The 24,541-nt window shown below is 39.1% G+C and overlaps 1 protein-coding gene across 7 annotated transcripts in view; it reads right to left on the bottom strand.

The window, feature by feature from the left end:
• DLG2 (discs large MAGUK scaffold protein 2) overlaps positions 1 to 24,541 on the bottom strand; it is a 701,362-nt gene that overhangs the window by 82,773 nt on the left and 594,048 nt on the right. For 6 of the 7 annotated variants that reach the window (XM_054382907.1, XM_054382932.1, XM_054382887.1 and 3 more), the window contains one exon: positions 10,756 to 10,870. In XM_054382907.1, the coding sequence (XP_054238882.1) occupies positions 10,756 to 10,870 (115 nt within the window). Of the gene's footprint in view, positions 1 to 10,755; positions 10,871 to 24,541 lie in introns of those variants that run through there. The other variant, XM_054382940.1, reaches the window with a different exon arrangement.

Genomic DNA, 24,541 nt, shown 5'->3' with positions numbered 1-24,541 from the left:
ATATCTAACATCCTTTCCAGGACCACTGTGGATTTAATAGACTTATTTCTATTTCTAGTGAGAAATAAAGTTAGTAAAACCATCTGGTCCCATTCAGCTTCATCACTTAATTTGGCTGGACTCCCTTGTCATAGATGGACTTCCTTGTGGTGAGATGAAAGATCCTCCTCATTTATCTTCATTAGAAAGCACTTCAGATGGCAATTCTCACTATCTTTTTCAGCAGGGTTATGTCCTGTTTAACAATGTTCTCAGCTTTGTTCCAGTGCAGCTAATCTGGAAAGCCTCTTCTACAGTGTTTTTTCCATGTAAGATTTCAGGTAGAAAGCCCTTTACTAGGGTCCAAGCAGTCTCATCTCTTTCTCTTGCATTGGTCACTGTGCTAAGAGTCTTTGCTATCTTGTGCTGTGCCAATGCACATATTTAGATTTTGAATTTTTGACCATATTGCCACAAACTTTTACATCAGTTAGGTTTCTTTCCTATGTTCATGGCCCTACGTACTGTCTTGTACTGTCTTGTACTTTTCCAGTTGAGGGTTCTGCACCTGGGCCAGAACATTCCTCACTATCAATACAGACTGGAGGATGAGGTGTTAGAAAGCAGCCCTGTGGAAAAGGACTTGGAGGTGCTGATGGATGAGAAGATGGACATGAGCAGACAGTGTGAGCTTGCAGCCCAGAAGGCAAATCACATCCTGGGCTGCATCAAAAGGTATGTTGCCAGCAGATCCAGAGAGGTGATTCTGCCACTTTACTCTGCTCTGGTGAGACCTCACCTGGAGTACTGTGTCCAGGTCTGGAGCCCTCAATATAGGAAGGACATGGACCTGATGGAGAGGGTCCAGAGGAGGGCCACAAAAATGATCAGGGGGTTGGAGCACCTCTGCTACAGGGACAGGCTGAGGGAGCTGGGGTTGTTCAGCCTGGAGAAGAGGAGGCTTCAGGGAGACCTAATAGCAGCCTTCCAGTACCTGAAGGGTGCCTACAGGAAGGATGGGGAGAGGCTGTTTGCAAGGGCCTGTGGTGACAGGATGAGGGGCAATGGCTTCAAACCAGAGAAGGGCAGATTTAGATTGGATATCAAGAAGTTCTTCACTGGGAGGGTGGTGGAACACTGGAACAGTGTTGCTCAGGTTGCCCAGGGAGGTGGTTGAGGCCCTTTCCCTGGAGACATTCAAGGCAAGGCTGTATGAGGCCCTGGGCAACCTGGTCTAGTTGGGGATGTCCCTGCTGACTGTGGGGAGGTAGGATTAGATGACCTTCGGAGGTCCCTTCTAGCCTGGACCATTCTATGATTCTATGAGAACTGCACAAACTGGTGGTGTCCTAATTATAGCTGTTGATATGGAAACATTGTAAGAAGCTGGTTGTTGGGTAAGACTGCTTTTTTTCACATAGAACAGGCACAGGCACAGCTTAACTGCATGTTTTGCTGACTCACTTTCAGCCATTTTATGCCACAGACAGCTTATCTTCATTGCTACTTTCCCCTTTTGCAACAATAGAAAATGTTCTGAGTCTGCCTAGAAATGAGACTGAAACTGTGACTGTCTTGGTTCCAGAAATATCAAACAAATCCTATTCCGACATGTGGCCAAGTTCTTCATCACCATCTTCTGGCTTGAAAATCATCCAAGATGACACTTTCCTGCCAGATGAGTTTCTGAACCAGAAAGCAGGCAGTCCCACTTGGGAACCAGAAAGCAGAATACATGGGAAATCAAAAGCTATTAAAGCATTGCTTAAGAAAAAGGTGTATTGCTTCTTTAGAGCAGACATCACATTTCAAGCAAATTACTTGTTCTGGGACATTGTTTCAATAAGTTATGAAACAGAAAAATAAGGGAAATGGCCAAAAGTATGTACTACTTACTCCTACTGAAGCTGCTAATAGAAAAGCTGTTTCAGCAGGCATTAATAATTCAATACAGAGAACACGATTTCAGGTCTCAGCCTCATATCTAACAAGTTTTGCTCCTAATGTAAAGATAATATGAATTAGGCAAGAATGGATTTGATAAGGAGCTGGGTTTATATTCTGTTTTATATGCTGAACTTCAGGCAGAAGTTATCTGAGTTGTTATCTGAGATTACTGTAGGTTTATTCACACAGGACACAGTCCTTCAAGGTGTTCAGTACTGTATGTGTTAGCTTTCAGTCTTGAACATAAAGTATTTAATGAATTGCCAAGCCACAACCAGATAGAAATAAATCTGCCTTTTGTCCCTTTGTGGTCCAACTGAAAAATCATCTCTTGAATAAAGGCTTGCTGGGCTGTTTGTTCATAGTGATGTAATGGCGCATCGCACCATGCCTCAGGAAGGAATCAGTTGGACTGATCTCGTACCAGGTACGTAAGAGAAGCAGATATCATAAATATGAAGATACACAGAAAAGAGCTGGTGTCAGATGCAGAGATGAGACTCTTTTGATTGATGTGTTTACATGTTCAGTTTTCACTCTTCATTAACTGCTTCTTCTTTGTCTGTGAAATGTTATTAGAAGTTGCAAACGAACCTCATTTTTCTTTAGCTGTTCATTAATATCAACACTACCAAAAAATATCAGAGGATATTGTGTTAGTAAGAAACTGAGCTGTGAGGTGGCTTAGAGTTTCAATTGACTATATATAATATATACAGATTTTCACAGTACCAGAGCATAGGTGAGGCATATTGCTTACTGACAGCACCACATTTCAGTATGATTGCTTAGCACCAAAATGCCATCAAAGTATAAACCTGAATGCCTTTGAACTGTGAATACTCCAATAATTCTCATATCCATCTTTCAGCTGAGTGGCAAACCTGTTGTGTATCTTAGTTAAGCCACTTCAACTAAGGACCTATGGAAATTTCATGGGTATAATACAAAGAGGTGTGAAACGCTCACAGCTTCCACTGACATCAGTGAGGGGCCATCTCAAAAAAGCCCAACCCAAACTAGATATTCTCCAGATATTCCTTATTCTTAAATGTTTAGCTGCAATTTTTAACATCTCATTTCGTCTGTATTTAGCAACAAGATGAAGAACCTGGTACTCACTCATTGTAAATGCCAAAAAACCTGATTCTTTAAGCACGTAGACATTCATGCATTGTCAAAGGCAAGAGCTGCTGTCATTGCCTTTTTTCATTTTACAGATAATCACAGGTCTGTGAGCCACATACTTTTGCTCTAAACATGATTTTCAAACTAATAAATAATAACTGCTGGATTTATTGCCCATTGTACTAGGTGATTCTTGCATTTCAACATATCCTTCATTCTTTTTTGTTATTCAATGTCTCTGATAATTAATAAAGAGCTGAGTTAACGGTTATTCAGTTAGACTTCTCATCTTGTGAATATCCACCTTGGGAAATGGTCTCTCAAGTACACAGAGTGATTCTTCTTGCTTTGAAAAATTAAGATTTGTACTGTTTCCTTGCTTTGAAACCTGAGCAGTTCTTACTGAAGCCAGTGAGAATATTGGTTCATCAGGATCTGGAGAAAACTCTATATTCAGACAAAGAACAGCTGAAAAGTAGTAATTGAATACTCAGAGACTCACACTTAACCAGAGCACCTGAAATGATTAACATCCCAAACAGGTTTCAATTTTTCCATCTGAAATGGCATTTCAAATGCAGCTGCTCCTTCTGCAACTATGGGTTAGTCATGTACCCATCTGACCATTTCCAAACATGTCTGCTAAACGCCACCATAAACACCAGTTTTCTGTATTATGCCATTTCACAGAATCACAGAATCAACACCAGGTTGGCAAAGACCTCAGAGATCATCAAGTTCCACCTATTACCTAATACCTAACACTTCCTGAAAACAAAATCATGGCTCCAAGTGCCACATCCAAGCTTTTTTTGAACACCTCCAGGGATGGTGACACCATCACCTCCCTGGGCAGCCCATCCACTGGCCAATTACTCTTTCTGTGGAGAACTTTCTCCTCGCCTTGAACCTAAACTTCACCTGGTACAGCTTGAGACTGTGTCCTCTTGTTCTGGTGCTGGTTGCCTGGGAGAAGAGATCAATCCCCACCTGTCTGCAACCTCCTTTGAGGTAGTTGTAGAGAACAGTAAGGTCTCCCTTGAGCCTCCTCTTCTCCAGGCTAAACAGCCCCAGCTCCCTCAACCTCTTATCACAGGGCTTGTGCTCAAGACCTTTCACCAGCCTCACTGCCCTCCTCTGTTCAAGTATCTCAATGTCCTTCTTAAACTGAGAGGCCCAGAACTGGACACATTACTCAAGGTGTGGCCTAACCAGAGCTGAGTAGAGGAGCAGAATGACTTCCCTGCTCCTGCTGGCCACACTATTTCTGATGCACCTGGGCAAAATGCTGGCTCATGTTCAGGCGGCTGTCAACCAGTACCCCCAGGTCCCTTTCTGCCTGGCTGCTCTCCAGCCACTCCAACCCCAGCCTGTAGTGCTACATGGGGTTGTGGCCCAAGTGTAGAACTCGGCACTTGGACTTGTTAAATGCCATCATGTTGGACTCCCCCATCCGTCCAGCCTGTCAAGGTCCCTCTGCAGAGCTCTCCTATCCTCCAACGGATCAATGTCTGCTCCCAACTTGGTGTCATCTGCAAACTTACTAATGGTTTATCACAGATTTTCTGAGTGTACAGCTCCCTTATGTGCTATAATTTGGACCATTCAAGGAATAATCCAAGTTAAGTGAAAAGCAATGTACTAAAATTCCACTTTCCTCCACTTACCATTCAGTAAAGAGAATTCAGGTAATTTCCAGCATGCCAGTAAAGTACAGGCACAGCGATGTAAACTCTAGTTATTTCTCTATCAAAACCAAATAATGCCTAGGTGCCAAACACACCCACATTCAGCCTGCACAGACCTAGCTGGATCTACAGTGCTCTGAAGCCTGAAAGAAATATACAGTGTGGTGCCACAGCTGGAATCATAAACTCATCCAGCTTGACAGCCATGCACTGAACACATGTGAATTCTCAATATTTCCAACAAAAGTGGCAAGTGAATTGACAAAGAATCCTGGGGGATAAGAATGTGGAGAACAAATGAACCAGTTTAGCAGGACTGTCAATATTTCAAAGCTACATTGCTGTGTCTTACTGAAACATACAGCAGAAGTGTTCACAGACAACAGAGAGCCTGATGTTAAAATTTCTTCAAGATACGTGTATGCATACTTCGTGTGTGCGTGAGAGAGCAAAAGAGAAAGATATTCACAGTGTGGGTGGTATTCAGGTCACACTACTTAAAATGTCTCTAATATAGATGTTTACATGTCAGCTAATCACCTGAGGCTCCTTCCACTCAACTGTGAGAAATAGACATTTTTAGGGCACGATTCGCCTGAGCAATTTTAGATATCTACTTCTGGATGAGATGAATTGTACCTTGCAAGTGCTATGTGCACTCCACTGACTCAAGAGAGATACTAGGCAACCAGCATAAGTGAAGATGTTTGCAGTGTGCATATGGATATAGCATATATTTAACTCACAGATCTATTTGGATTTTCTTTTTATATGTATATATACACTCACATATTCTCTGTCCTTGCAGACGACATACCTCTCTCTCTGTTTCCTCAGTACCTCCCTCTGAAAGGCCCTGATGAAATGATATCATTATCTCCTTTCAGATCTACATAGTAAAGCTTTTTATCACCCATGTTATCACCTTATGTTATCATGTGTTCAGATTTCCCTACTATGATATCTCAAAGATCTGTACTTCTCATGTGGATTTCAGATCCAACCTGCTGTGCAGCAATCCCAGGTAAATTCTGCTGATGGAACCTTTATCTGATGCTCACTGGCCTGTGTGGGTTTGCTGCCTCAAATAAGGCCGGGCGATTGAACAGTGGCTGTAACAAATATTACAACCCCCCCCCCCCACAAACAACAAACAGCCTTTGATGCCAGATTCAGTCTTCACAAACTGCCTCAAACTTCAGCTGTAATTCAGCAAAGTTCCCAAGTGATAATTTCTGTGATTTGTTGAAAATCAAAGTCTCCCTAAGTGATACGGTATCACTCATATTTCTAAGGAGTTTAGGAAGTGTGTATAAAACAACGTATATAAACAACACAAAGTACTTCAGCCTTGACTTCCTTCAGCTGCTGCTAAGTTGCTATGGCAAATCAGATTCTGTTCCTCATGGCTCAATAAAAAAAAAAATGAACTAGAACACACAATGCTTTGTGATTTTACGGCACATAGCTATCAAAGCTATGAAATGCTTAACACTAGTTCCAGCTAGAAGAAGACAAAAAATGTAGTGGACTAAGGCACCTCTTTGCAGTGTGCACAGTTTTTATAGATAGTGCTGCATGGGCTGGAACAACAAGGCTGATCTTAAACTTCCTAGTCTTATCGGGAAGATGGTCTGCCCTTGGTTATACTTCCTACTGTAGTGTTCATCTCTGGAGAGTTGGTGGTAGGGCAGAAACATTTCTGAAATTACATCTGGATTCATCCCTGTCCCAGCTCTAATCTCCATACACACTGTTACAGTCATCTACAACATTCGCATTATGCCGAAGCTGAAATATCATAGTTTCAGTAAATTCAACCAGTCATTTTATAAAGGGCACCAGTAGCCATGATTAGGTGGAATGGTGTTTGGCCACTGATGGCACTGAACAGATTTTAAACAGTGAAGAGGCAAGAAAGGTCTGTGGTGTGCATGAAACTTTTAAATTGGTTTTGCAGAGTGATAGACCTCCACAATGTTTGTTTCTGGCTTTGTCCAATTGGAGATTTTAATTGCAGACATTATTTCAGGAGCTCTCTGATTTGAATTAAGATTTAAAAGGTGCCATGACTGTTTATGCTAAGCTTGTATAATTATTTTTCACCTGTAAATCAACAACACTGTAAGAAGGCAGTTCTTGGATGCCAGATAATTCCTGAAAAACTTTTCTTTGTACATCTAGTACCAATTACTGAAGTATCTACTTTTACCCTCAAAAATCTAGCACAAGTACTTTAAGTGCAGGAGGAATCTAGCAAATCAGCAGGAAAATTTCATCATCATGCTTAAGCTCTCAGTTTCGTTCAAAAGAGTTTTATGTTAAAGTTACAATGCCTGCTTAAGTCTTCAAGAAGCTGCCACGTTCTGTGGCTCATGGATTAATGAACGTGATCTGGCATTTCCTAAGACCTGGTTACCACCTGTAGCCTGAAAAATTTGACTATGGATCTGGACCTAGAAGGACAAAGCAAAGCACATATCTATTTCAAGAAAAACAAGTATATAATCTTACAAGAGCAGATTTTAAAAGCTTGAGCAAAAAAGACAAAAAGGAAGACAGGAATTTGCATAAAGAATACTAGAATACCTCCTATGTATGTATATAGCACAGCATTTAGCTGGTGATGGGTTCTGTTTATTTTCCTCACTACTCATGAGTCTCATGGCTGAATTCCAATGAATTAAAAAGGATAATAGCAGAAATGTGTTTAGCCTCTCAGTTTGGTTATTGAGTTCAAATTAAGTTCATTAATCTTCACCAGCAAATAAATGATAAATAATAACATCTTCTATGTTCCATATCTATTCTCTCACTTTCTGCTTTTCTTTCTGTATTTCTTTCCCTCAACAGAGAGATTTAATAACAAAGAGGATGTGGACTCCCAAAAGAGTTAACAGTATTTCTTACTGCTCTCTCTCCCCCTGAAGTCTCATATTTTGGCTTTAGGGTCGTGGACTTTCTGATAACATACCAAAGAGAGCTACAGAGTCTGTGATACAAAAAGGAACAAGTAGTAGTGGAACAAAAAATAATTTAGAACATTTCTGGGAAATATTCCAGCAGGCATCAGAAAGACAGACGGGATAAAGAAAGAAAAACATATAAAAATCAGAAATACCAGAGTATGTGCAGATAAAAGATCATGTCAAAGAGCTACAGAATTTCTTCTGAACATATCACTCTTTTTTTTTTTTTCTGTTTGTATACACTGCTTAAGTGTGACTTTTAATTGCTTACTATATGCAGTCGTATATTCAACCTCTTTTCCTCCTAATAAATTTTGCCTCATTTCATTGAATATAATGAATACATTACATATAGCTCCATTAAAAGTGCTATATTAGTAGGGTCTGGATGGGGAAATCTGAAAGGTAAAGAAGAAAGCCCTGCATCTAATGCACTCTGCATCCTAATGCAAATCTGCTTACTGAGCTCTGCGCTTTCTCACTCTTTTCTGTTGGCTTTTCTATGAGCAGATAATGACACTTATTTTCAGTTATTACAACCTATACGGACCTTAATTTATTTCCTTGCATGGACTAGAATATAGTTAATTGCTTTGTTTAAGGTCTCTGTCTAAAAATTAACTATGCTTGTACTCAGTGAAGGACAGCAAAACCACTACACCCCAAAGAAAACAATCAAACAGTAAACTTGAATCATAAACTTAGCATTACAGCAACAGATTTGCAACATATGGTAATTTGCCTCTAGTTTTCTTGTACACATTGACTAAATTGAAACGTCCTGAGTTGTAAGAATACCAATAATTAATAATAATATTACTAAAAAAAGGGAACCAACCCTGACAGTTCTGAAATGACAAACATTTTACCTGGGTCCTTGCCTGTAAAAATTTATCCATAAAGCAAAAAAAATCAGCCTCTGAAGCCAAGCACATTTCTGAACCCACATTTATTTTTTGTCCCTTAGTGCCTACCGTAGGCAGAAGTTGCCATTGTAATTAATGATATGATTTAACTTAACAGTGTCTAGCACAATGCTGCAAGCACTGCTTCACTACAAACACATTACACTGATATGTAAAGTACAGAGCCTCTCAAACTGGTTCTCAGAGTTGGATGAAACCAGTTGTGAGGGTTTGACTGAAAAAAAAAATGCTAACAAAAGTGAGTGAGGCTTTTGAGCTTTTCTGCTTGAGAGGTTTGGGGCATTTTTTGGAATGACTCTGGAATAAAAGAACAGATTTTGTATTTACGGCTGGGAAAGTGATATTTAGATATGCAGCTAAAACATCAAAGATTCCTGCAGTGAAGCACCAGGGCATATCAGCTTAGTGAGACACACCACATCCAGAATTCATGAACTAGCAGAAATCCAGGCTCATTGGTGCACATCAAGCAATACTACACAGGAGAACTAGGCTAGTCCAGATGCAGCACAGATACATTAGCCTGGCAGAGTGTGCAAGTTAGTATACCTCAGTTCTCAGCAGGGCTTACCAGATCAATGCTGATTCAGGTGTAACTGAGTTTTGCTGCATGCAGCTCACATCAGTAAGTTGTTCAGGACCCTGTGTTAGCCCTTTGTGTGTAGACCTGAATTGATTGCCGTTGTTGGCTTGGTCTTCTTGCTTCACTGTTCACCACATTTTTGATTCCTGATTTAGATCAAGCAAAGTAAGCTTGGATCTGTCCCATATCCAACATTCCACATGTCCGTGGCTGTAGCTTTTCATAAAATACAAATTCAGGGAGCTATCAAAGCTCTTGATAGGCTAAAGTAATAAAACGATAAAGTCTGTGTTTGGTCTGGGAAAAGCCTACTGTGAGTGGCATAGATCCAGATGTAAACACAGAGCTACAGAGCACAGAGAAAGCTAGAAGTTCATCAAAAACACTGACACTTCCAATCTGACCTTGTCCAACAGCAAGGTTAGTGGTAACAATGATCCCTTCAATCCTTGCTCTTTCTGGCAGCAGTACCGATTAGTGCCTTAGGTGGTTGCTGCCCACTAGAGTGAGACCATCCATACTAACACTTAGGTTTCCCCTTTCTTCTCTCCTAAATACCCCTTCATGCTGAGGGCATAATGACAGAATGTAGAATTTAGCCTTAATTGGATGTCTGCAATGTTATCACCTGAATTAGCTCCCCTATGAATAATTATCACTGCCTGGAGGCTGACAAATTGTTTCACTCTACTTCATGATTGTCAGGAATTTCAAATTATATGCTAAGCATGGAGGGGGGCAATGGAAATGAAAAGCCTAGAGAAGCATAATTATTAAGACTATTAAAATGTTTGGCACAGTCCCATAGTCTCCCTGAGTCCCCAAAAGGGTTGAGTTACAGCAAGCACTTTGTTAAGGGCAATTGGTCAACACACAGTCTCAGCCAGCAATGACTATGTCAAAGCAGAATTATAACCACTGTTACTTCCAGGCTCCCAGTGACACAGCTACTGTTTTAGTCACTGCCCCATTTAAGAGAGGTACATCAGCTTGTTTAACATCTCATCTGCACAATTGATCTTGCTAGGTAGATGATAAATTCTTTGTAGCACAGATATATAGAAAGGTAAACATATGCAAGGAAACAGCAGCAGATTGCCATGCATTTAGAATAGCATATAATAGTCCTTGCTTTGTAAGAACGAGGTCTTTGGGAAAAAGTGATCTTTATGAGAACAATCATTCCATGCCTGGGCAACACCTCACAGAGAAACGCAATGCGTCACTACACCACAGTATCTATCTCAGGTAGTGAAAGAGCTGACAACTGGTAAGAAATCTTCATTTCATGAAACTGAATCAATATTGAAGTACAATGATCACTGAAGATGGCTTGAAACTATCAGATTAAGCAATAAGGTTTCATACAATTTTCACATTAATGATTCTCTGCTTGTAAAATTGATTAATTTCCCAGCTCAATTCAGTGTAACTCCTCAAACTTGTTTCCCACCTTGCCAAACTCACAACACACAAGTCAGGCACAGAGAAGGTAGCTGTCTACACATTACTAGGAGAAAGCTCTCTCTGCTTACCTGACATACAGTGACCTCTTCTGATTAGTCCTCAGGGAGCCAGACCCAGAACTCATGCTGTGATTCATCATCTGCTCACGTAGGTCATGGATTTTTGCCTCAAACCGAGCGTACTCTAAGGAGGTAAAAAAAACAGAATAAAGATATTTTAGTTTTCTTGACCTATATAATCATTAGGGCTGCTAAATGCAAATTAATATTTAATTAATCAGTGTAAGGCACGTCCTAAAAATTAAGGTCTAATAGAACCTTGCATTAATATATTAACTTAGGTAAATATTTGCTCTCGTTACTGCGATACCTGAATATTTCAGCACACCCTATGTGAAAAGTCAAATAATTAAACCTTCTCTCCTGCAGTTTCATCAGAGAAAAGGAGGCTTAAAGTGTGTTACCAAATATCTTTCTGTCTGTAAAACAAACATTGAAAGCAGCTTTCCACTGTATCATTCCTCCTTCCAAACAATGAGATATCTTGTTAGGGGCAGTGGGATGATGCACTAAAGTTACTAATGATTCAAGATTTTTGTCTAAAATCCCACTGAACTGAAAGAGATGTATCAAAGTCTAATTATCCATGAAGCAGATGTGAAATTGTATGAGCAGTATGCCACTTTATTTATCCAGTCCACTGAGAAATGGGCTCTGTTTCTTTTAAACAGGTGAATCTGCAGCTTGGTCTTAGGGTGGGTGATCCCAGAAACTCAAGACCTATTTAAGCTTCAAAAGAATGTAACAAAACCATCTCCCACACCTTGATCTCCTCCATAGCTCTGGTAGTAGCTTTGTAAAATATTGTGACCTGCTGACCAGTAACATGGAACCAGCACTGGGGCAAAGACTGAGCTAGAGATATATCATTTGATGAAGCTCCACTCTAAAAAAATATATTCCTCATACAGCCTGGTTAACAATTCCTCCTGCTGGCATATTCCTCTTGATCACTGTGTGACCTAATGGGCTGTGTTTGCAAGATGAAAAGTTAACGTTTTGGAAACAATCTCTAATTCTTTGAAACCACCAACCTAAAGGCAATGCTCCAGCAACAGAGTCATAATTCAACCTAAACCTGGGAAATCTACCAACATGAGCTAGAGGACTAACTTGAGGGGGTGTGCAAAATCCATTTTAGTGAGTCAGTGACACTTTGAAGATTCAGATGTTGCAAACTGATGCCAGCAAAGAGAAGAAGATATCTCCTGCACCACAATGTTTTATTTCACTGTTTGCTTCAAAAGAAGGGTCCCCATAGCAAGTCTGGAGCAGAACTGAAACCAGCACACAAGGTTTCTTATCTTAAAGGATCGAAGTACATCCTGCCAGATCACACCACCTTTCAATTTAAGCAAATAAATCTTCACTTATTGGTCTGATCCCTATTTGTTACTGATGGAGCTATGTGAGAATGCTGTAAGACTGCAATATTCTCATTTTCTCCTAGCAGAAATCACAGCATTATTTTTGTTTGATCATTTGCTTTTCATATTGGCTTAGTTCCCAGAATGTCTAGATGCTTTGCAACAACAACTAATTCATTTTTTCATTGGATAATAACATCTTTAACTTTACATTGGATAATAACATCTGACCTTTCCAAGACACCACATTTTGCATAGACACTAGCAACCTCTGAGCTAGTTTAGCACAATGGTTTTGTTTGGGCTTTCACATTTCCTTTTTCCTAGTCATCTTCTTTTCATTTGATGCATTTTAACTCCCTTTCCATTGAGCTCCTATTACATTACCTACAGAGTTTGTTAAGTGACAGTGGCTACTTTGCCAATCAGCTGGGAACCACTGCTGTGGTATAAGACTCTTCAATCTTCCCACATACCTATGACTTCACTGACTGAAGCTGAAATTTTGTAAGTCAAAAGAAGAGACACTCCTACATGAAGATTGTATTTCAGATTATTTTATAGCTTGTTTCTTGATAATTTCTTTCACCTGTAAAATTCCAAATCCTACAAACCTGTGCTGTTTTTAAAGCAGAGTTTAGTTTTGAAGTGTTTATCCCCGTGCAGGATTTAAGTTTGCTCTGTGTGAGTCATATTTGTTCTATTCCCCTGCTCTAGAATTTATTTAGTAAATAACTATCTTCTGAGCAAAACTTAAACTTTTATTTCATTATAACAAATCTAAAATTTCTTCTTGGCAAAGAGGAGAGGTGATCTTGAAAAACAAAAAGCTGGCACTTCTCTTCCTTACACAGTATCCTCTGCATACAGACAGAACACTACAGTTTTAAGACTTGTTACTAGTTTCTTGAATTTGTGGTGGATATGCTGAAGATACATAAACACAGTACACATACAGTGCAATCACCGCCTTTGATGTTTTACATCTGGGCGAGGCCAAAGATATGAATGATTTACATCAGAGCATCTGTAATGGCAGCTTTCCCTTTAATAAGCATCCATATTCCAGGCAGACTCTGTATCTGAGGTGTGGGAGTAACTCCCAGATTTAGACACTGATCTGGAGAGTGAGAAGACTGAAAATCTGCCTCTGGTACAGCATCCAGCTATTTGCAACTTGAACACCAGCTCATGGGATACTCGAATGACTACAGCTTGGTCAGATGATGATATTATAGAGTGTCTTCTGACTTTATCTGACTGAAAACTTATTCTGAATATAGTAATCTTTCTCTTTCTGGAAGAAATTTTGAAACTACAACATAATTAAAATTGTCTAATAAGTACGTGATGGAAATTCAGGGTTCAAGCTCCTGCTGCTCCCTGCTTGATATTAAAAGAAATACTGAAGTACCAATGACATTTCTGTTACTTTTTGCTCTTGAGAATTTTTTTCCTTTGGATTGAAATATATAGGTAATTTGAAAACAACCAAATTTATAGGCTTATATTTTTCCCCAGTACCTTATTCATATTTATATATAAAAAAAAAATCCTGAAATGTATAGTATACCACTCCCTTCCTCCTGACAAAAGCCTGGACTAAAAATTGCAAGGACATCAATGCACGTAGTATTTAATTCATCTCAGGTCAGCTTCTTTAATCTCAGTGCTCCTACTATTCCTACAGATGCCTAGATACTACAGTGACTGCTGCTTTTGAAATGCTAACAGAAAAAGAAAGAGCAATGCTCCATTTCTGCCAGTAGTCCTGTCCACTGCGAAAAGATCCTTTTTTCTTAACACTTCTTTATATATGGGGTCATTCCAGAAGAGCTGTTTCCTAATAGCTCTGCATTTATGAAATGAGAATAAATGGCAGTGCCAAAGTCCAGAAGACCACTTTGTGCTTCCTTCAAATTCAGCACTGAATTTAAATAACATATTTTCAAGGCTCCCAGATTAAAAGGACACTGAGATTGTGACATGGTGACGAGAAATACAGTTAAAGTGGATTCATTAATTTCATGCCTTTTAAAGAAATGGAGAACAAAGAACCTGTTGCTGCTAGAACGTATCATTAGCAAAATTTGCCAAATCTGGTTTACCAAAATCTACCTACAAAGGTCCTGCCCATTGCCTGATTCAATAATCTAATAAACTAACTGTGGTAGCTTTAGAAACTGATAAGAGTTATGCATTAGACTAAAAAGGCAAATGAGTGAGTAAAGCGTAACCGCTATTATTGCTGGGGTAAGACCAGATGACACAACGGTCTCTGCTAGCCTGTGACACTGGAAATGTTGCTGTAAGAAACAGATCAGATAAGATGGAGGAAAGTGTTTGTTTATACTCTGCTTTAGAGCTGGCTTAGGGCTCATGGCAGTGAGCAGAACTGAATTTAGTTGTCCCAGTATATAGCTGCAACTCACTAACTAACCCTGGAGAGATGCGGCTAGTGCTATTGGAGAGAGGAGATTGCTGCTGGGAGGAATGGCCAAGCTGCAGGGACAGCAAGACCATTTTTCAGGGCTCTGGTACTGGTATGTTGGGCTCTGAGTATTGCCCCAAGCAAATACCCATTTTTCCAAGGGTCTGTTTTATAAAACTGGCTCTGCTCAATACCCTGGGTGTTGAGAGGAGGGAGAAGAATCACTCTGAATTTTGGTAGTGTGAATTATCCCAAGGCCAAACAAGGCCAACACTGTGTATATTTATCAAGTACAGACACCAGTTTGATCAACTGATGTTTGCCTGCTTCATACAACACTCATTAGCCTGAATATGCAGACAGGGAGCTGGTGTTTATCCTCATTTCAATAGCTTGCCAAGCCCTGTATCTGGGACTCACACATATTGTAACCTTTGAATATCAATGTAATTGTTTGCCGTTCCAAAGCATTTGCACATGTTGAAAGACTTTTGTGAGTATCACAGAATCACAGAAACATCAGGTTGGAAAAGACCATCAGGATGACCAAGTCCAACCGATAATCCTGTTCTACAAGGTTCACCCCTAAACCATATCCCCAAGCACCACATCCAAACAACCTTTTAACACACCTAGCGTCAGTGACTCAACCACCTCCCTGGACAGTCCATTCCAAAGCTTGACACCTCTTTCCATGAACTTTTTTTTCTTAATGATCAGTCTAAACCTAGCCTGGTGCAGCTTGAGGCCATTCCCTCTTGTTCTATCACTTATTACCTGTGAGAAGGGACCGGCAGCAGACTAGCAATTGCGAAACACCTTGAACCTTCTTTCTTCCCATACAGAGAAATCAAAGCAATGTAAATGGCCAGTCCCATTACAAAACCAAACCCTTGAACCCTATCAGGAATGCACTTACAGTGAAACTTCAAGTTTAGCTGGCCAAGATCAAAACTACGATCTGCAAAATCTAGCCTAACCCACTTTGTCATCTGAGGTTAGGTAGACACCAGCATTTTTATTGCTGAAGTGATTTAGAAACCTAAAATTGTCTGTGACTCTGCAGGTGGGTAGCTACAAGTTGTTTTAGGTTTTATTTCTTTTTTAGGGGGAGTTCTTTCAACACACAGATTTGATGGCCTAATGATCAGTGTAGTATGTGAGTCTGATTACTCAACACTTAAGTCTCTCCACATGCTGTCATGGCAAACACCATGAGTTTGTGAGATCCATAGTGGATCCATAGACATTACAGACAATTAGAATGAATGTTACTGTGACCTAAATCCTTTCATGTACATGGAGCAATGAGCTTTTCGATGAAGTTAAGCAGTACATTGAAATTTTAGGTTCAAAATCTCCAATCCACTTGAGAAATGTCCTAAATGGCTACAATATTGAGCATACAAGAAAGCTCTTGGAAGTCTTAGATGCACTTGTGAGACTAAAAATGAAGGCAAGAAGCTGAACATGAAGATTTTTAGAAAACCATAGTTAGAATAAAATAATTTCTAAATCTAAAAACAGCAGACAGTTTTTATATCTGATGGCCTGATGCTACATTTGAGTCATATAAAATAAAGAATAGCTATGGTAAATGAATAAATATGCTGCAGCTTTTCTATGAGAAAGAGTAGAAGAATTCTATGAAGCTACATTACTGCTACTTTTCACTTTTAAATGAATAATAAAGATTGTAGCTTTGAATTTAGAGCTCGTGATACAAAAAAGCCCTGATCCTGCAAGGAAAGTATACTTAACTGAAATGCTGTGGCATTATGCAATAGTGAAAATAATAACTCAGCATCACATTATTAGTCTGAATGCTTTTAATGCTGGCATCTTCAAAGAGACAGCAATTCTGTCAGCAGGTATCAAAATTTGCTTTCCTGTGTAATTCAGGATCATCATTGTTTGCTTCTAGATGATAAGAGGTTTTTTAGTTGCGGCGTTTGTGCTTCTAAAATAATGCATCTCTAGCCCACTTCAGCAAATGGTGAGGCAGTAATGGCTGTAATGCAAGCAGGGGGTTGGAAAAGGCAATGTATATCTCTTGGATCTGACAGAGAAAGGGTGAAAGGAAAGTAAAACTTGAAATGTCCAATTTTAACAGACTACAGTGCTTAAAAAACAAAACAAACAAAAAAACCCAGGAAGGCATTAGTTAGAGAGAATTTTATCACCTTAAAAAAGATATGTCAAATAGCATTAGATACTATAATAAAGGATTACCTGCCAGACCAGCATTTCCATTGGTACAAATTTGGTATAATGAATTTCAGTAGATCCAGGCCAATACAAACCTTTTGAGATTTTTCTCTACTTTGTTTATGGGAACACAAATTGTATGTCACTACAGCAAGTCCTGAACATATTGCCTTGGATATTTGAGATGGCAATGTATACGCTACTGTTATTATGGTAACAGTATTTTATCTGTATTTTTAATATTTTTTCTTTTCTCTGCCTTCTCTTAGCAGGTGCCTTGGGTGAATGGGTTAAGGTCTTAAATAATAGAAGAACACATGTCTTCCTAAAGTGAGTGTCTTCCACCTCATCCTTTTGTCAAGTCACCACTGTTTTATGCAAGGAGGTGAGACAAAGGTGAGCAGACCAGCAACAAAACTTCAGAAGACTAGGTCTGATTCTTGCTTTGCCACAGATTTACAGCATGAACCTGGGTGAGTCACAAAGAATAAATATCATAATACTATGACATTTAAGACAAAGATATGAGCGCTAGATTAACACTGTGTCCTCAGTTATACATGCCATGTTCCTAGCCCCTCACAGCTCTGGAAGCCTTTAAAACTACTGTAATATACACAAAATGTGAAAGAGTGCGAAAAAGGACATGAACTGCTAATAGGTTTGACTAGTATTTGAATTCTTCTGATTACAACTAGTATTTTTTTTAGTAATTTTTTTGATAAAAGTACCCTAACTACTGTTTTTTAGATGACCAGAAGTTCAGTTCTACGGCTGTCTGAGGCTGAAACATAGAAGGTTAAAGATGCTGAAAAAAGTCTATGCAATCTGTGGTAATTTTATAAGAAATAAACAAACAAACACACTACACTTAAGTACAGTTCACTGTACTTTTGATTCTTGTATCTTCTTCTACCGTGTCTGGTGTTTGCCACTGTCATGATCATAGTTCTGTACAAGGCTGCCTTTAGATCTCATATTTTTTGGCAAATGCTATGCTTTTAGTAAGTCCAAAAGATCAATTAGCTTTACCATCATCTAACTCCTTACAGGAAAAAAAAAGCACATGATTCTGATGCCATCAATAGGTAATGCAATAGTGTGCATTATTTATTGGATAAAGCATAGCTCAAAAGGACTTGCTCCATTCATGAAGTACTGAGAATAGAACAAGTTATGGTGCTGTTCCTTATCAGTCATATAATTCCCCTGAGCTCACGCAGAGGAAATGAAAAACACAGATTTCAATACTGGGGAAATGAAGACATATTTACATTTTATTAGTTTTCAACAGTCTGAATATATCTGCTTGTTTTTATTGGAATATTTTCAATGGACCTTTCAGTAACAAGTCAGAAACAATGACACAGGCATCTTTACTGGTTTTACTCATTGCTTTGGCCTTTAAAACTACAAGAACAGTAAGACCATTAGCATCTTTGACGTTGGTTGACTGTCTTCCTTCATCAATATATAGGTATTTACACTTGAGTCTGTCTTCTGAATTATAATTTGACCCTGTATATTTGTTCTGTAGCTGGCCTCATTGCCTAAACATCACCACTGACTTTATTTTCATTTCCTTTATTACTGAATATAATGCTTCTTCCATCTGTTGCACCATTAGATACAGCCCTCATATTGTGTTAATTGTGAATAAAAATACACCTGAAAAGAATATCTCCCTCCCACGGCACATTCAGGAGGCTAATATCAAGCTCTATTCTTAGTCATGGGGAATATAATTCCAATCCAAATTAGTCTCTAGAAGCTTTTGTTGCAGAGAATTCAAACCTCATAGTGAAAGAGATGTACTAAAATAAATCAAGCTATTAGTGAGTGACAAGGACTATGTATCCTACTGAGGTGCTAATTTACCTGTTCCCTTAAAGCCTATCCTTGGCTTATGAAGTGTCAGTCTGGACTTTCTCAGCTGGAAATGTCTTGCAGCTTCTTCTGGTCATAGAAGAAAGCTGAATCCAACACAATAGCTTTTAAAACCACCCCCTTTCAAGATTTTAGCAACCTTTTTCCTGCACTGTATTTTCTTGTATTTTAAAAAATTTATCCCTCTCCCCCTCTCCTTCATTTGAACACATAGATTCATAGAATGGTTTGGGTTGGTAGGGAATTTAAAGATTTTCTAGTTCCAACCCCCTGGCATTGGCAGGGACACCATCCACTAAACCAGGGTGCTCAAGGCCTCATCCAAACTGGCCTTGAACACGTCCAGGGAGGGACGCACCCTTGAACTAAACAGGACTGTTTGTAGCACTTTTTCAAATTCCCTGTGGCTCATACTGAGCTAACACTTTGGACAAAGTTATGTGCACAAATATCCAAAGAGGGACAAGGCACTTTTTCAAGTTCCCTGCAGCTCATACTGAGCTAACACATGGGAGAAAGTTATGTCCATATGTGTCTAAGGAGGAGCAAGGCAGAGAGTCAGATCTGAAACAATCATATCACAACACATGGTCTGCCTTTGGCAGCACAGTGTGAAACCTTGGAAAAGTTAGGCACATCACTTCACCCCAGGCATCCAACTTTCACAGCCACACTTGCCCAACAGAGCAGCATATGTCTCATTAACCTTGCTAGCTTTGTAGGCGTTACTGTTTTGTACAGTGCAGAAATGTTTCAAGATATCTCTGGTATTTTGGGCACAAAATGACTCTGTCAAGGTGAAAAAAACCAAACCAAACCAAACCAAACTAAACCAAACAACTGCTGTGCATTGGAATCCTCTTTCTTCAACGAATATTTATATGGGACACTGCAAAGAAACAAAATCTACTTTCTATTAATAGCTAAACTAATTCATTTAGTGATTTCTTTGCTTCAGGCTAGTGGTGGAGGACCTTATTTTCAGACATTTATTCAATTTCCACAATTCCTCTTCCAAAATCATTGCCACAGGGTAATTGCTATTATTTTTGCTTCATTGCTTTTTTCTTGCTTCTGCTTTTCATCAAGTGTAGTTCTGTTTCTTGGGAGTTGAGCGTATTACACCGATTAGCTACATCATCTTAATGATGATGCTGGTTTAGCCTGCTTTCAGGTCTTAGAGACATGAATTGATATGAAGAAACAAAATACATAACTGACTGCTTCTGATGTTTCTCTGGCAGGGCCATTTTGGTGGTCTTGGCTGACCCCTGTACTCAGTGCTGGTCAGGCTGCACCTCAAATACTGTTCAGCTTTGGACCCCTCACTACAAGAGGGACATTAAGGTGCTGGAACATGTCCAAAGAAGGGCATTGAAGCTGATAAAGGCTCTAGAGCACAAGTCTTATGAGGAGCAGCTGAGGGAACTGGACTGTTTAGCCTGGAGGAAAGGAGGTGGAGGGGAGACCTTATTGCACTTCATATCTACCTAAAAGGGATGTTGTAGCAAGGTGGGTATTGGTCTCTTCTCCCAGTCAACAATTCCAAGCACTGGAACAGGCTGCCCAGGGAAGTGGTAGAGGAATTTAAAAGACCTGTGGATGTGGTTTTGAGGGACGTGGTTTAGTGGTGATCTGGCAGTGCTGGGTTAACAGTTTAATGTGATGACCTTAAAGCTCTCTTCCAACCAAAGTGATTCTATGATTCTCCTCTACATTAGGTAGATACTCCTCTTTTACAGACTCTAATGGTGAATGATATTTACCTGCCTACAGCTGTTTCTAGCTTTCCTCCTTCCAAAAGTCTCTTGAGTGCCCCAGCTATCAGCTACATGGCTCATGTGAATTTTCCCAAATGTCTTTAAGTAAGAATGAACTGGGTTAGCCTATTTAAGTGCTTTTACACCACCTGACTGAGTCTGATTGATGCAGATTGGAAAGCAGTCAAATACAAAACTGCTGCAATTATGAAGGGAGCAGGATGTAGAGCTGAGAGCAAACTGGGGTAGGTTGCATCTTCCACAGCACTGCTGTATGCAGAAGATGCAGCCTTGAACTAAACTGTTGGGAAAAGGAAAAGGATACAATCCTACCTGATCATCTACAGAATCAATAAGAACTAAGCAGATGCATGACCTACCTAGGAATTGTGCAAGAATCTTTCTGATAAAAAACTGGAAATGTAGACCTGTCTGACCTGCCTGATTTTCAGACAAAATAAAAGAGGAAAAAAATAATAGAGAGGCACTGTTAAATCAGAGCTCAAAACTTCCAAGTGAACTTTTGTGAAAACTCACATTAAAATTTTCATAGCTAAGACATCATATGCCAGTTTTATACTTATACTCCAATAAGTTCAGAGTGAGAAGAGATAAAAAACGAGTTTCTAAAAGAGACTTTGGAAAAAAAAAGTAGAGTGGTGGGGAAAGTAATTTGATTTTATTAATTTCATAAACCAGCAAGAAAGATGTAGCCTACAGTAAAAAAACCACTCAAAACCACAACCCACAAATCATTTAAAAATTATAAGCTAAATCAGGAAATTAAATAGCAGCAAGAATATCAATACTACCTGATGTAGTTATTTATATTACAGGATAGCTTTACAGACTAGCAAAACACAGATTAGAAGGACCATCAATAATACAACAGAATCCTGGCAAAAGTGTTATAAAAATAAACATGCATACCTCAGTGGGTTGAACCATTCTGCTATTACAATCAATGTCATTTGCTAATATTGAATAATGACATAATTAGATGATTTAATCCCTGACTTTAAAATCTGCTAGGTAAAAGTTACCTCCCTTTGTTGCCTTCATCTTCCTATACTCAGCTGTGCAGCTCTTCCAGACAAGGATATCAGAATCACAGAAACAGAACTCTACAACACAGAACTCTACAAGGTTCACCATTAAACCATGTCCCCAAGCACCACATCAAAACACAACCTTTAAACACATCCAGAGCTGGTGACTCAACCACCTCCCTGCACAGCCCATTCCAATGTCTGACCTCTGCTTCTGTGAAAAATTTTTTCCTAATGTCCAATCTAAAATCTTCAGCAATCTCCTAAAAGGACCTCTCGGACACGCTACTGAATTAACAAGAACTGAGCAAAGACTGGGAAAAAAAGGCTGTAATTTTTTTACCATTAACAAAACTTATAAAAGAATTCCAAATGTCCTGAATAAAAAGGGAAAATAAGCAGAAAGGAATGAAATGGATAAAAACATTCCCACATGTGTATTGATCTTTTCTAAGAGGCAATATTGAGAGCAGCTGCAGAATTGCATTAGTTTGCCAGAGCTTCCTGATTAAGGGAGATTACCCTTTGTAATATAAACAGGTAATAGGGAATGGCTGAGCACATTACAAGCCTGAATGAATTTAAACAAGACAAATACATACATTACCTTGGGATAAGTCATGTTTCTTGCATCCCTCTTAGCTCATTATAAGGAAAACTTTGACTACTGTACAATGAGATCTATAAGTTGCAAACACACATGCTGTGCAGCTGGCCACATATTAGACAAGGGGGCTATAGCTGATGGTCTGGATGCTCTGAAATGTTGACTGACTTGAGCATCAGATCACATAAAATTGGAATACTGTCTGAAAAGTCAATATAATGCCAACAAATGCCTTGCAATTACTGCTGATACTCTTGGCTTCATCATTCATAGAACCACAGAAATCTGCTTTTATGGAATAAAAGACTTAGCTGGAAAAGGTCTTCTTAATCGAGTCCACTTTGTGCTTTTACAGAAAACAAAAACCTAAAATTCTGTCCATAAACTACTCAAATACTTTTTTGCAAGTTCTGGCATTTCATAACTATTGGAAAACCACACACAGAATCCAGTCCTCAAATAGACTCATTTTTCTGACTAAATGCAGCTCAGAATCTCAGACTCACTGAATATATTTGGTTGGGAGAGACCTTCAAGATCATCCAGTCTAACCTAACAGTCGACCCAGCACTGAAAGGTCAACACTAAACCATGTCCCTAAATGCCACATCCACATGCTATTTAAACACCTTTGGGGATGGGGACTCCACCACTGCCCCGTGCAGACCATTCTATTGTTTGATAACCCTTTCACTGAAGAAATATTTCCTACTATCCAGACTAAACCTCCCCTTTCCTCAAGCCTACTTATTGGCTTTTGCACCAATACAGTTCTTCTGTGTAAATTGCTCTTTTCCATTGTATATTGATTCTCAAGACAGATTACAGAGATGACTCAACTTCACCTATCAATCTCCATTTTGCTAAATAAAAAATCCAATCTTTGTTTCAGTCTTTTCCGGTATGCTTGCCTCTCATTTAGTTGGCTTTTTAAACTTGTTATATTTAACTTATGTCTTCATTGGTTTAAATAGCAGTGCCCTATATCATGCAAGATCAAATAACTTCCTGAAAAATCAGATACATTGCATCAATCTTATCCACTTTTCAAAAATTAAATGTATTATCAAAGATTGATGCCAAGAAAATGTGCCTGTCTATGCATTACTTTTTTACCTCCTTTTGAATTTACCTCCCTCTTTTGTTTCTAAAGCTATGTTTTAAAGTATACTTATCCATTGCCAGATCTGTTGAATGTACATAATTAATTTTTCTCCCTTCCTGACGGACGTTGCAGGTGTCATTTTCCAGCTAAAACACTATCTCTAGTTGAATATGCATTTCAGAGGCTGTTCCTACTCCCTGTGTCAATTCTCCAGTATTCTGCCTAACCTCAGCAGGGCAACATCTTGCAGTTGTTATCAACCCCATCACTGCTCTTGTATGCTATGTAAATAATTTTATTGTATTGCAGACTTTCCACTGAAAATGCAAAGTTATTTTGACAACATGTCTGTCAGGGAATATTACTACTAACTACCAAGCCCTTCAAAGTTTTCAGTGCACAGTGTTTTCATCAAATCAATACCTTCAGTGATTTTGCTTAACTTGTGTACCAGAAACATAGATTTAGGTTAAAAAAAAAAAAAAAAAAAAAAAAGATCAGGGTCAGTTCTGCAGGGAGCAGACCTCTGCTATCTCCCTGCTGTGCTAGTGAGCAATGTTATGGCCAATGCTTACAGATTAGGAGAAAATGGAAGTGTTGAAAAATTCCCACCTGATATCCAGGTTTCTTATATTCTTTTATGATTCTGACAAACATCTGAGAACAACAATTTCCTTTTCCCAAGGAGCAGCTATTTGCTCTTTGGAGTATGTAAATGCTTTGTTATCTTAACATGGTGGGAATTATTGATTTGTCAGTGGTTTACACTACTTTACAGAAAGTCAGTTCAGTGCATATATATATCTTTCATTTAATACAAATATATATGTATATAATGTATGTGTATATATGTATATATGGCATGCAGAGAAAGAAAGAGAAAAAAAAAAAGGGGAGGCTGTGTCAAATGCTATTTACTGGTGCAGATTTCCCCACAGTTGCCAGCCTGCAGCTAGTGACAGCAGTTGGATTGCAGTGCCATATGCTCCCTTGAAAGGCAAATTCTTTTAGACCCATTTTCAGCGGGGAAATCATATTTTTTAATACAGACAGTTTTTAATGACTGCAGTCTATGGCTTTACCCTAAGATTTATTTGACATCTGCAGAACGTTTTTTTTCCCATTCCTAAAGAGGTTGTTGACAAAAATGATGATGGTCTGTGATATTTTGTTGACACTGTACTTTGTATGAGCCTTGGTAGGCTGATTTCTCCAAGGCTCTCTGATTTGCTGCTTCACTACTTGTGACTGTCTCAGACGATCCAAGTAGGACAAAGCAGTGCATAAAGATTATCCCTTCACTTATGCAATAAACAGCATTTAGCAGTCATAAATGTCATATCCATACAGCTTTCAGAGACAGTTTGGACAGGAACGGTCA

The sequence above is a fragment of the Indicator indicator genome, chromosome 1 (assembly GCF_027791375.1).
Source record: "Indicator indicator isolate 239-I01 chromosome 1, UM_Iind_1.1, whole genome shotgun sequence".
Classification (NCBI taxonomy): domain Eukaryota; kingdom Metazoa; phylum Chordata; class Aves; order Piciformes; family Indicatoridae; genus Indicator; species Indicator indicator.
The sequence above is the reverse complement of the archived record's forward strand: the minus strand, read 5'-3'. Positions and strand labels throughout refer to the sequence as shown.